This window comes from Arvicanthis niloticus, chromosome 22 (genome assembly GCF_011762505.2).
Source record: "Arvicanthis niloticus isolate mArvNil1 chromosome 22, mArvNil1.pat.X, whole genome shotgun sequence".
Taxonomy (NCBI): domain Eukaryota; kingdom Metazoa; phylum Chordata; class Mammalia; order Rodentia; family Muridae; genus Arvicanthis; species Arvicanthis niloticus.
The window spans coordinates 33,376,442-33,391,125 of NC_133429.1; the positions used below are offsets into that span (position 1 = coordinate 33,376,442).

The following is a 14,684-nucleotide window of genomic DNA, read 5'->3' on the forward strand; positions in this document are numbered from 1 at the left end:
AAATTCTGTTCATCATAGTGGCTCCTATTAGTGTTTTCTGTGCATTAGGCAACAATTGAGCAGCTTTTGTTAAAAGAGAATTACTATATGTGAGTACAATAAACTATTTTATGTAAGTGCATGAGAAAGTATCATTGCCGATGCTCAGAAGTCCTCAGTTGTAGCTCCTAATCTAATCGGCTTTTACTGTCACACCTGCTGGCTCTATGTCACCTGTGGCTTTTTCTTGCCTTGTATTTATAGAAATGATACTATCATATGTGTATATCTAAAACATTTATTTGGAAGGACTAAGTAAGTGGTCAAAGAAAAACTTTAGATAAATTTAAAGGTTTATTTGAACAAGAATAATTGATATATTGGGCAGCATTCCATACCAGACAGAGGTTCAGGGAGTTCTGCTCTGCAGTGTGGACCAGTGAACATTGACAGACAGAACACAATAGTGTAGTACATGGTAGCTTTTCACCTCATTTGAGCATGACCTGATCAGTTGGTTGCCTGTAATTGGCTGAAGCTCAGTGGCTTTATGATCTTATCCAACCCCTGACTTTCTGTTGCAAAATTAGACCAAGTTAAGTTCACACTCACTTATAAGCAAGTTGTTTTGTAGTTCATTCTATAGGAACTCAAATTACAGAGAAAGCCTTGGTTCAAATATCTTCTGCCCATTCAACAAGGCCTTGTATAAAGAAGGGACAGTGTTACCAGAGAAGGGTAAGCCAAAAAACTCTCCTGGTTGTAGCATGCCTTGATTTCTTGGAGAATTTGCTAAGAGTCATGTTATGGTTTTGATAGAAATGAACCCAAAAGCTCATGTGTTTTGGGCTTTTAGTCCCCTGGTGTTGGGGCTATTGAAGTAACTGCATCTCGGGGTCTCTAACTACGTCAGCAGAATAAGCCCTTGATAAAGCCTAGCTTCCGAATAGACTAGTAGAAGGCAAATCTTGTCCTTAGGTCCTGTTGTTGTTGTCCCCTTGGCTTCCTGGCTGCTGTGAAATAAGCAGGTTTTGTCACATGCTGCTGCCACTGTGGTGTTCTGTCTCACTGCACGCCTTAGCAATGGGGCAAGCCAAAGCGAACATGGACTAAATCCTCTGAGACCCTGGGCCTAAACCCTTTTCCTTCTTCTTCTTCTTTTTTTTTAATTTTGCGTATCGGTTATTTTGCTACAGTCATAAGCTGCTCTGTGGGAAAAGACTAGTAATCATTAGTGAGTGCCAGGAGACAGGGCTCAGCATTACGTGTAGTGGGATTCTGGGCTGTTGCTGGTAGCAGGAACGGGGCAGTAGTTTGGACTGTAGCTTACAGTAGCCTATCAAATGAAAAGTAGGACATGTTCTTGTACTGGAGGCCTTATCAGTTAATTCAAATGTGGGTCTAGGGAAAGAGACAGAATTCTGATAGACACTAGGACAAGCTTCAGGCCAGAGAAGAACCTGGTGACCCATGCAGCTCTCCTTGTGAAAGACGGTGCCCTGGCAGGGGACTTTTTGGTGAAAGTAGCTATTTGACTTGGTGATCTTTTGTATCCTACACTGTGCTGATTTACTGTTGCCCTTTTTCTTTTGTATAGTATATATACTGGTAAGATTTTTCTACTTGGTATGCTGGACAGAAGTAAGCCCTAAAGGAAATTATTTACATGAATATTTTCTCATTCTATCAGAGAGAGAAGAGCAGGTTTCGGGGCAAGAGTCACATAGCATCTGGTTAGAGCTGATAGAGAGGCTTGGGGGATGGTGCACTCATTTGAACGCTGGATACTTTGTGCATCAAATTTGACTCTATTTTAGAACCTGAACTGGCAAGAGGTGCACTTGATGATTCTTTAGAAAACAAACAAAAGTAAATAAAAATGTGAATGAAAAGTAGGATTTTGAAACCTATAGTATTTTAAATATTGTTAGTATATCCTAATGTGCATAATTGAGAGTTTGGCAGGGTTAAGATTTCTAAATGGGGCACCATTCTCTTTGAGATATTAAAGACATTGCTTGTATGTTTCACTGGTTTCTAGTGTTATTGATGATTATTTTAGAATATTAATTTCTCCATTTGACACATAATCCAGTGTAATTTGCTGCTGTGAATTGTGTTCAAAAGGACGTTTTGATATAAAGACTGACATGACATGGCTTTTGTGCCTCTTAAGCCTATATTTGTGCATTTCAGGTTCATTGGCAAGTTTGTGTTGCAGATGTATTCCTGTCCCTGTTTATGGTCTTTAAAAAACAAAACAGCTTCTTTCTTCTGATGTTCCTTCTTGAACTTTAGGAGAGAACACATTATTCTAATGCTTTTACCTGGAATCTTTGTAGACTTTACACAATAATCCTATAATGTAGATGCTACTCTTAGTATTTTATAGATAAGGAAATGGAGACCCCATTAAATTTAAACCCTACTTAACTGTAAGAGGATAATGCCTTTTGTGATAATATCTTCTTTATTCCTTTAAAGGCAAGCACCAACTATATGAATTAATTATAATTTTCTGATTGTCTACAATTACTAGTCATTTACATTTTATGGTATGGGGAAGAGTGAAACAAGGCAAAAACAGAGGCCCTCAGATGACAACACGGCAGCTCCATAAACTTAATTTTACAATGATTTTGAAATGCCTTTGCCCAAGGTGGGGGGATAGCATTATACAGGAAATTTAGTGTTTTCTGTGCAGCCCTGGCTACCCTGAAACTCACTATGTAGACACCCTGCTTCTGCCCCTTGAGTGCTGGGATTAAAGGCATGTACCACCCTCATGTAGTACCCTATTGGAAACTGAGTTTTTAAATGCCTTTTTTTTTTCATAAGAAGAAATACTCTTAAGGTTATATGGAATGATATTTTATATGAACCAAGACTTGGCTTTAAAGTGTGCACATGGTTAGAAAGAAACTGGATCTTAGGGCAAAGTTCTTGTAAGAAGAAACCACCAAGTTTAACTTGAATGGAGTAAGATAGGATAAGGCAAAAGTAATAAAACGAGAAGAGTTCTTGGGAATTATAAACGTTAGGCATAAGGAGATGGGATAGGTTATTGCTTTTGAAACAGCAAATTATTTGTTTTTCTGTGGGCAAAAGTCATTGGTAGATGATGTATTTTGAGCACTTTAAATACAAGGACGAGGAACGACAGCAGCTAATGCTTCAGGGGAGTGTGTGCTAGAGCGAGCAGGACCTTTGTGCTGTCGTTCGTCTTCTGTGTTGAGTGGTTTACATTAACAGTGCCTTAAGACTCCTGCATTCCTCTAAGAAGTAAAGCTTGCATGTTAATTCTCTGCTTTAGCAGTTGTAATCCGTCAAAATTGTACTTGAAATAATATCTTTCCTTATGAATTCTTAATCATTGCCAAGACAAGCAGCAGATGAGATATAAATCTAGAAGCTTCAGGAAAGATAAAAAGTATAATGTTGATCTATTTTTGAAGCAGCCAAAAGCTGAAAAGAAAAGCGTCGGGAGAGGAGGGAGATGTGGCCAGATGCTACGAAAACGTAATAGATGTGGTGAAAGGCTTGAGAAAAGAAGGGACCCTATTACTTCATCAGAATGGCTAAGTATTGATCTTGCTTTGTTTTTCTAAAGCAGCGAGCGAGCGGTTTAGTGCAGGGCATCCTTCCTTTGATATAAACAGAAAGCATTAGTGGAATAGCCCTTTAATTAACTCGTTTTCTAAAAAAGAACCCGTTATCTGGCTCAGTGCCTTGGCTGTCAGTCTCTCTATCTGTTTATTGCTGATTTGACAGTCTCTGGTCCTCCTTTGATGTGAAATGTATGTGTCCTTTGTTTGTGCTGGTTTGCTACATTTGGATGTGAGAGAAAAGCCTGCCTTTGCCATATTGGGCTAATTAGCCTTCTTGGTGAGCATATATATTAAATAGACCTTCCAAACATGAAAGAAGAGAGTTCACAACATCGTAGATTTTCGTCATGTACTGGGGTTTCATCTGTTTTATTCCCTCCACGAATTGATGGCCGAAAGCTTGTCCGGAATGCTTCGTTTGGAGGATACAATGAACTTTCTCCTTCCTTACAAGGTTTGTTTGTTTAATCTTGCGTTCTTGTTCTTACATTTTCTTAGTGAAAACAACATGAGGATTTTACAATCTTAACGTTATGTTTCATAAAAAATTCTGTTGTAAAAGCTTGGCTTTCAGTAATTGCCTATATATGGCTGGGCTTACCCTCATTTTCTTGTAATAGTCTCTTCAGCTAAAACTTGAGTTTTAATTTGAGCTAATGAGTCAGTAAAATAGGAATCGTGATTTTTTTTTTATCATGTGCATTTTGATTTAATTGTAGCAGTAAATATATGACCCTTGATGACAATTAAAGCATTCCTGAATTTGATGAATACATATATATTCCTGTAAGGAAATTGTATTGACAGAGGTTTTAGCAGATGAAACTCAGACATTTAGCATTTCTATAAAGTAGTCATTATAATTAATGTTTAACATATGTGCTAATCTTACAATCTTTTAATTCTTGACTAGAGTAAAGTTTTCTATTTAAGTATATATTTTGCTAGGCTTACTCATGTGGAGTTAATTTTTGCTAAGAAAAGTATTATTATATACAGTATAAATATTGTTAAATGAATATATATACGTATATTTTGACATTTACATTTTTTTGAATTTGAAGTAGAGTTTGTTTTACCCCTAACCATTTTGGGTCTTTGTGAATAACCATGATGACAATAAGCATTGTCTTGAGATACCTAAACATTTAATAAATTATTATAAATTCACTAATTTCAGATTCTTTTCTAACAATGTTTACAAAAAATAAATAAATAAATAAAACCCATGGCTCTAAGCTATACCTAAGTAACATAAGCTTTGAGTAGTATTTAATCTGTATTGTCTTCTTAGTATAGTGTGGTTCCCATCATGCTTCATTTCTGTCTTTAAGCAGTATAAATTTTAGTGTATCTTTATTCAGAAGTGACTTTAAAATGCACTGTAATGAAGCTTTTTAAATCCTGGTATGTGCAGCCTTTGCTTTTACATCATGAGACTTGGTTCCTTTTTGTGTTTGTCTTGTTGACTGTTTTAAGCCATTGCTAGGTATAATAGCACGTGCTATTTGTTGACCTTCACCCCACAGACCTGCTCAGTATTAAGGAATAATCAGTGACCTTGGTAAACGATAAAAACTTTACTGTTTCAAAGTTTAATATATACTTACTTAGAAAATTGAAGGCATCATTGTGAGTTTATTTTGTCAAAAGAATAAATGATTTGCTGTGTCTCCCAGTTCTTCCAGTAGAGAAATCTTGTAGGGATTCTTCTATGTTCTGTGGTACAAGCTCTTCAGAGTGTCAGCTTTATCAGCCAAGCAGTAGAGTCAGGTGCCCCAAAGAAGGGGCTTTTTGTTGTGTATTTAAGTTAAAGGTAAAAAGAAATAGACATCGGATGTCTTTTGAGATATTTTATTGTCCTGAAAAATTGTCTTAGATGCATTTGATTTCATCTACTAGCATTAGAGAAGAGTTAATGCTACATCAGTGATATTTAAAGATGCCTTTATCTTACACGTCAGTTATTTTTTCACTTTTAATTTTTATAGGAAATTTTATCAATTTCTGCTTCTGTCTCTGTCTTTCTTTCCCACACTCTTCTACCAGGCAATGCATTGTTTTGCTGATAATGAGCTGTGTCCCAGAGCTCCACCCTCGGCGTGTGCTCATGATAACATTGGGATGCACTATGCTTTGCTTCCTTTGGATCTAATTCTGTTTCTTAATCTCAGCCCTTACTTACAACTGTGACCGTAGTACTTGTTTCCGGAACACTACCTAAGAATTGTGGGAAACCCTTAGCAAAGAAATTGCCTATAGTGGTGTTTAACTTATTAAATTTAAAAAATTACAATTATTTGGGCCCAGAGAAATGGACTCAGGTTCCATTCCCAGTACCCACATGATGGCTAACAATACCTGTAACTCCAGTTTCAGAGGTTCAGACACCCTCTTCTGGACTCCACAAGTACTAGGTTTCCATGTGTTACACATACATAAATTCAAGCAAAATATCCACAGATAAATAGGAAAAACTTTTTTTTTAATTACAGCAGTTATTTAGTGTGTGTATGTGAGCATGCTGTGTGCTCATGTTGAGGTCAGAGAACAACTTGCAGGATTTGATTCTTTGCACTATATAGGTCCTGAAGAATTGTACACAGGTTGTCTTGATTAGTGTCTGGCAAGCATTATTACCTGTTTATCCACTTTTTGGACCCTCTTAACATTTTATTCTGTACAGTTTTATAGTTCTTGGATATTCAGCATAATAAGTGTTTGTGTACATTTACTTAGTAGATCACTTAGTAGATGGTTGTTAGTTAAAAATAAATTTGTAGAAATATAAGCAATTTTAAAAGACCAAAGCAACATAAAATGGCTCGTGTTATATCTAAACAGTAATGATCAACAAACCAAGTTTGCTCCTGGAATGCAGCTTGTCGATTGTGCTAGCATTCGTAGTCTTTACAAAGCTGATTTACTCAGAACCAGGATCCTGTTTTTGTAGAAGTAAACTGTGTGCTAAGAAATTATCTAATAAATATAAAATTAATTTAGACAAGGAACTAAAGTCACTAGAAGCTAAACAAAACTTGACATGGATTTATAATTGCCTGACAGAAGAGTTCTCTTCAGTAGAATTATTGTGAGCCTATGACTTCCAAATATGAAAACATTAAAACAAAAGGATAGCATGGGTGTCCAGGTTACCTGTGACTAGTTTATTTTTGGTTGAACTATCCTTAGGGAATTTTCTTGTATTAGCGTTGATGAGAACATTCTGGAAAGGCATCAGTGTGTTTTGACTTTAGAGAGTACTGTGGCACTCTCTTCAGACTCTCCAGCAGTCTCCCCTGTAGCAAAATGGCAGCCCTGGGTTAAATTGCTTGTCCAAGCTGCACAGCTAAGGACTGATGGCACTCGTGCTTGGGCGTTCTCAGCTGTTCTCCTGCCTTCATGATGAGCAGTAAAAAAGGACTGTCACTCTTTTTTACTGGAGTCCTTGCCTCCTCTCTACACAGTAGCCTTTTCTGACACATAGTAGGAAGCACTGGCCTGGACAGGCTCTCACTACGTTGTCTTGGCTGTTCTGGAACTTGCTCTGTAGACCAGGCTGTCCTCAAACTCTGAGAGATCCACCAGACCAGCTTGTGTTCCCCAAGTGCTGAGATTAGGGGTGGCCACCACCATACTTGACCTCTACTAAATATTTTTGACACAGCTCCAAAGGTCCTATACTTTCATGGCATAAGTTTTAAAGAAAAGGTCCCGGTTATTAAACTTTTATGGCAGGTATTTTTTAAAAGGTAGATTATTTTGTATCTTTTTAGGAATTTATATCTATCTAGTCTCATGAGAAGATCTAGCATAAACACCAGCAACAATTATTTGCATACTGCTTTGGAATTTCCTTTGGAAGCCCAGTGCGCAATTTGGAAAAATTTTTATTTTAGAGCTTTTGGAGAAGTGTTTTTTATATGTTCTGTATTTTTATGTTGATCATCCACTTTTTAAAAATTTTAGTTTGACATTTAAGAAATTTGACCAGATTTGCATATTTTAGAAAGCATTTAACTTCATCCATTTATAGATAAAATTAAAAATAACTTGAAGTTAAGCATATACTGTGATATGATGCTAACATATGATTTGCAAGTTCAAAATATGATGCTCTGATAAAATGGAATTCGTTTATTTGGTTTGACAAGTCATACATAACCTAGGTTCATGAATACTGTTTTTTAACATTTGGGACATTGGAGATTGTTTGCATTTTAATGTTTAATTTATAGCTTTGTTTTCATTACTGTTCTATTTTAGAAATAATACGTGGATATAGATACAGTGAGCTGGACTTTTTTTTTAAGCTAGTAAGTGGGTTGATATAGATTGAGCTGAGACTAAAACAACACTGGGTAAACTGAAGTCTTAAAAAAAATGTGCCTTTTATGTGTAATTTAGAGGTTCTTTGAAGTTGTGGTAGTCATTAGTATTGAGAATCCTTTATAGGTATATTTATTGCTTTGAGTACATTTTTTAAATTTCAAGCTTAATTTTGTAACTTCTAGTTCACTTGGTATTTAAGTTTCAAATTTCTGTAAGTTTTCATCTGAAAATCCATGTTGCATTTATGAGAATCTCCCCATCCCCATATTTAAACTGAGTGATCTTTACTTTTTTTAGAGAGAGAAATATTTTCAGACTAGAGATTTAATTCAGTAAAAATATTAGAATTAATAAGATAGAATTAAAAATTATAGACCCAAAACAATAAATTACAAATCATTTGAAATGCTTCAGGCATTAGTTCTGGCGTCGGTTCATCTTTGTGATGAATGGGAAGAGCTAATACTCTCTGCCCTGCAAGTAAGAGGAGCACCATTATTTTTAGATTTACTTGTTTTTATGTCTGCCTTTTGCCATTGTGTATATGTGTGCTCTTTGTGTGTGCCTGGTGTCCCCAGAGATTGGAAGAGGGAGTTGAATCTCCCGGAACTCAAATTACTTTCATTCATACTCAAATCATTCTTCAAGAACAATGCTCATAACCATAATCTTTCCAGCCCTGTTCATGAATTCTAGATTCACAATTTTAGACTATTTAGAAGGGTCAACAATAGCTCTGTATAAACTATATGTAAAATTCTATCTCAACTGTTTATATACATGTTCATCTAATGACCATAATAAATACATTATTAGATATTTATTTCCCCTTTTAAGATGGCATCTCACTGTATTACCTAACCTGGTCTCAAGTTGCTAGATTCAACTATTCTTCCTGCCCCAGCCTCCCAAATAGCTGGTACTGCAGGCCCATGCCCTACACCCAGACTGACTGGTTGGTTGGTTAAGTCTTCTTGCTTCTTCCTTCCCTTCATTTTCTTGTTTCTTTTTCTTCCCCCTTCATTCTCCCCTTTTCCTCTTCCCCTGCCCCATGTCCTCTCCTCTATCTTCTCCCCTCTCTTTGATGTATTCTTACTGAAGATTTATTTTCCCACCCTTCTTTATCACCTTATGAAATATCTTTCTAGTTGACAGTAAGAGAGAAAAGCTAGCTTGGATGGTTCTTTCGGTTCAGAAATCAGCTCGCTGGTGTTCTGGGGATTTACCTTGATTAGCAGAGAGCGTTTCTAACATATCCATGGGATGATTCTGTTCTCCATAACTGGGTACACTGGGTGAAGTGGTGCAAGCCTGAGTAAGCACTCAGAAAGGAGAGGCAGGGGGAAACCACAAGTTAAAGGTCTTTCTTAGTGCTTTATCAAGTCCAAGGCTAGCCTTGGCTACACCAAGGCCTATCTCAAAAAAAAAAAAAAAAAAAAAAAAAAAGAAGAAGAAGAAGAAAAGAAGAAGAAGAAGAAGAAGAATAAGAAGAAGAAGAAGAAGACGAAGAAGAAGAAGAAGAAGAAGAAGAAGAAGAAGAAGAAGAGAAAGAAAGAAAGAAAGAAAGAAAGGAAGGAAGGAAGAAAGGAAGGAAGAGAGAGAAAAGAAAAGAACTTACTAGGCTAAAAGCTCTAAGAGAAGACGATGATATCATGTGAATTGTTCTAGCAGCACAGAAAATAATATTCAGGTTGACATTGGTGGACTCGGGGGAACTCTTGATTGCCTCTTTCTTCATTATTTGAGAATTTCACAATGCATGCAACATATCTGTCATATGAGCATACTCCCCCCTCCATCCTCCCACTAACTCCTCCCACATCCACCCCTTCTTCCTCTACCTATCCCTTCATAACTTTGTTCTTTTAAATTTTCTTTTTATTAATGTGTACATGTTATCAGTTGTGTTGATGAATTCCATGTGTATATAAGTGTGACTCCAGAAGGGAGTTGACAGATCCCTGAAGTGCCTGAAGAGAGTTCTTAGGTCCTTTGGAAGAACAGCAAGTGTTCTTAACCCTTGAGCCATCTCTCCAAGTTAAAACAAAAACCTACAGAATCTAGTTTGGCTCTACCTTAGTTTTTTTTCTCATTAATTTATTCATTTTGCATCCTGATTGTAGCCCCTTTCTCCCCATAACTCCTTCCAATTCTCCTCAGAGAAGGGGAAAACTATTCTGGGTACCAACCCACCCTGGCACATCAAGTTACAACAGGACTAAGGCTCACCCTCTCCGAGGCCAGACAAAGCAACCCAGCTAGGGGACAGGGATCTAAAGACAGGCAACAGAGTCAGAGTCAGCCCCTGCTCCTCTTGTTAGGGGACCTACGTGGAGACCAAACTGCAAATCTGCTACATGTGTAGGTGGCCTAGGTCCAGTCCCTGAATGCTCTTTGGTTAGTGGTTTAGTCTCTGAGAGCCCCCATGGGCCCAGGTTAGTTGACTCTGTAAGTCTTCCTGTGGTGTCCTTGACCCCTCTGGCTCCCTCAGTCCATCCCCCCACTCATCCACAGGACTCCCTGAGCTCTGCCTAATGTTTGGCTGTGGGTGTTTGCATCTGTTTCCATCAGCTGTTGGATAAAGCCTCTCAGGAGAGTTATGCTAGGGCTGAGCATTCTAAGGTTCCACCTTAATTTAACGAAATGCAGTGAGACAACTAAGCCATAGGATTTTGAATGCTATGAGCACAGATAAATAGCAAGCATATCTAAATTGGCTCGTTTGCTCTTTAACATTAATAACTGTATATGCAAAGGTTATAATAATTGAATATTGCCATTTCTCCTAAAGGTTTTGAAAGAGGAAAAGAAGACATTTCTCAAAATAAAGATGACTCTTCACTCTCAATGTCAAAGAGCAAGGTAGGCATATTGTTGTTTTTGTGTGATAGGACATTTTTCTGACATTTCAAATGAAGGCACTGAACTGAAATCCTGTAAGTGTTCATAGGAAATTTTATGTTGATATTTTTAAACCATGTAGTATATATGAAAAGTATAAAGGTCTATACTTGGACTAACTGAGATGCTATAGAGTCCTTGGGATGTGTTGATTGGTAACCATTGCTCTCTTAAGAGTAATACTGGTTTTGGTAGTTGGGCTCTAGCAGAACTTCTCAAACTGAAATCTGAGAGCTTCACTCAGAGATGTTTTAGGCTTCATGTTTTTGATAAGACATTTTTAAGTATTTTAAATTTATTATATGAAATAAAAAATAAACACATAGGCTTATATTTTAAAAAAAAACTACTTTTAATAAGGGTTCTCAAACACTTCAACCACCCTCCCCCCTAACTTCTAGCCACCACCCAAAGGTAGGGGAGAAAAGATGGTAGATAGGACAAAGGGATGTGGGCCTGTTGAGAAGCAGTTCTTTGGGTGCAATTCCAATCTCTGTTAGGATACCAGCAGTCCAATTCAGTAGTATCAGAATACCAAACATAAATCAGCAGTGGTGACATGATCCAGCAAAAACAGTCAGCCTCTACCACATCTGCAGAAGTTAGTGGGAGCAACCAGAACCAGCTGGGATGCCAGGAAAAGTTCTCTGCCATGCCTCTTTCAACAAAGCAAAGATCAGTGAAGATGAGAGACCAATGAACTATTGCAAAGCTAGGTATGCAAGAGCCCCATCACTGTCCATTGAATCCTATTTATACTCTCTCCAAACATCATGTGTCCTCCATGGGTTTTTGCCTCCTTACCACAGGTGTCTGCATCACATGACACTACCAAAAACTTCCACTTCATATTCATTTAACAAATAATAAACAAACGTCTTTGCAATTTTATCCTATAATTAAAATAAGACATAGTCATTCTAAGTTAATATTTTTTAAAGTACTGCTATAGTGGTGTAGTGGCACTTTATAGATTGTTAAAAGTTAAATGAATTTTCAAATTTTGTCAAGGGATTTGACTTCCAACTTTTTTTCTGATCAGATTTAGTAACAATGATGAGAGTTTCTTAAAAGTTTTTGGAATCAGTTTAATGGTTGAAAGAAAACCCATTTCTTCTCTCTCTCTCTCTCTCTCTCTCTCTCTCTCTCTCTCTCTCTCTCTCTCTTCTTTCTTACTTTTCTCCTTTCTTACTTTTTAAAGATTTATTTAGTTAGTTAATGCATGTGAGTACACTGTAACTGTCTTTAGACACACCAGAAGAGGGCATTGGATTCCATTACTGATGGTTGTGAGCCACCATGTAGTTGCTGGGAATTGAACTCAGTACCCCTGGAAGAACAGTCAGTGCTGTTAACTGCTGAGCCATCTCTCCAGCCCTGGAAACCTATTTCTTTCTTTCTTTTTTTTTTAAGTTTTTTATTTATTTACATTTCAGATAACATCCTCTTTCCCCATTTCCCCTCCCTAAAACCCCCCTATCCCATCCCCTCTCCTTCATTTTGCTTTTATTCCATTTTAATTACCTGCAAGTATTAAGGTCAGTTCTAGGTTGAGGAACTAGCAATACAATAGATGCAAATAGTCAAGGAACAAGCAAGACAATAAACACAAATAGTCAAAGAACAAGCAAGGCAATAAACAAAGTTACATGAACACTCCTGTGATCACTGTTTCTAAGGGCTCATCAGGATGACCAAAATATATGAGCCTACTTCTCTGTCCTAGCCCAAAGTCATTTCATGTCTTAAGCTTACTTCCTTGTTCTAGCCTAATATTTAGATTCCTGCCTGAAATTACTTCTTTGTTCTAGTCTAATGTCAGATTCCTGCCTGAAGCACATTTCCTTGTCCTTAGCCCATGTCAGGTTCTTGCTAGGCAGCCCCAAAAGCTCTCTACCTCTCTCACTTTTTCATTTCATAAACAAGACTGAGCCTGTCTTAGGTCATTCTGATAAGAATGCCTTCCTTACCCATCATGGAATATACATTATCAAAGGCAATGCATTTCTGTCTTAGGTTGGTAAGGCTCTGTGTGGTATCTTACCTGTCCTTGGCTTGCCAGCCTGTTAATTTAATAACTCTGTCTGGGGGTCCATTTTCAGTTTCAAGCCATGTACTTTGGCTGCCAACATGTTGATGTTGTTAAAGACAAGCTTTAACACTATGGGCAGGAATAAAAGTATTCCTAGGACAAAAATGGCTATGATCAAGCTATATATGCCATTTTTGAAGCTTGACCAAAATAGAAATACTGACCTCAGGCCATGGGTAATTTTATCAGCAGTATCTGCCGCATCAACGCTCAGCAGAGCAGCATTCTTTAAATTTATAAGCTCACTATTCAAAGTTAAAATATCCAGAGAGGTGTTGGAATTATGCCAAATACACTGCAAGTGTCTTTAAACTTTTTCCTAATTATAATGACTCTCCCTGTAAATTTCAGAACTAACACAAATCCAATGGTATTTGGCATGACACTCAAGATGGCTTCTTACTCTTAAACTCTGACCCTCCTTCCAATAATTTAAATAGGATGAAGAACATCAACCCATTGTTTCAAATGCTTATCTAAATCCTTTTGTATATTCAACACATTAGTAACATTTTTTGCTAAATGATTAACAAAAGTAGCTGTCTTAACTTCTCGTGTCAAAGCAATTGCAGAAGCAGTGGTGCTAGCAATTAATGTAATTAAACCTATTTCTTAGCCCAGTGAAGTCTCTGCTATCCATAGCAGTGGCTTTGTTCATCCTACCTTATATTTTTTTTGCTCCTGTTCTTAGGAATAGTTGAAAGAATTACATAGCATGTTTTGATTCCTGTTGTATTCATACTAACTATACACAGTTAACTTTAAGAATATTTGTAACTACAGAGTGTATGTTTAGGATGAAAGTTGCATAGCATATTTTATTTGTTGGACATATGTGTACAGGTACATGTGTACATGTAGGCATGTGAGGGGCAGAGGACAGCCTTGATCGTTTTCCTTAGGTACTACCTATCTTTTCTCTAATATACAGACAGGGTCTCTCATTGGCCTGAAATTCACCAGGTAAGTAAGACTAGCTACAGTGAGCACAGAGAATCTGCTTCCCCGCTCTTCAGCGTTAGAATTATAAGCACACATGACCACACACACACCCTTTTTGTTTGGGTTCTGGGGAATCTAACTCAGGACCTCATGCTTCCCAAGTGAGTCATCTTCCAACCCCAGTACATTATAGTTATACAACATATATGAGGAAGTGTTTAGTCATATAGGTGGGAAAAATGTATTTCTTTTTTAATTCATTGCAAGGTTCATAGCTGAATCCCCTATAATAAAAGGCATCAACAAGACAAAAAAATATATGCATTTATTTAATGTAATATCACATATTCAGAAATGAATATAAGCCCCCCACCCCAAGAAACAAATAGGGAAGCTTAGATATTTTTATTTTTTGGTTTGGTGAAGAGTACAAGTCTGATTAAGCAAAAAGAATAAGAAAGGGGCTGAACAATCTCATCCAGTGGTATGCTCCTCATCCAGTGATACAATTCCTTAAAAACATTAAAAGGATGCTCTAGTTTGTTTTCTATTGTTGTGACAAAATACTGACCAAACCAGTAAAGCTTACACTCCCTGTCACAGTCCATCACTGAGGGAAGTCGGGCCAGGAACTTAGTTAGGAACCTGGAGGCAAGAACTGAAGAAGAGACCATGAAAAAAATACTGCTTACTAGCTTTATTACAGCAGCCAGGACCACCAGCCCAGGTATAGCATTGCTAACAGCAGGCTGGGCCCTCCTACATCAGTCATTACTCAAGAAAATGCCCACGAGCCAATCTGACAGAGGTAATTCTTCAGTCAAGAGTCT

General features: G+C 37.3%; 1 protein-coding gene across 10 annotated transcripts in view; it reads left to right on the top strand.

The window, feature by feature from the left end:
* Positions 1–14,684, top strand: part of Osbpl8 (oxysterol binding protein like 8) — a 141,238-nt gene that overhangs the window by 85,557 nt on the left and 40,997 nt on the right. For 7 of the 10 annotated variants that reach the window (XM_076920195.1, XM_076920199.1, XM_076920205.1 and 4 more), the window contains one exon: positions 10,711–10,781. In XM_076920195.1, the coding sequence (XP_076776310.1) occupies positions 10,711–10,781 (71 nt within the window). Of the gene's footprint in view, positions 1–3,434; positions 3,562–3,597; positions 4,042–10,710; positions 10,782–14,684 lie in introns of those variants that run through there. The other 3 variants (XM_076920203.1, XM_076920204.1, XM_076920197.1) reach the window with 3 other exon arrangements.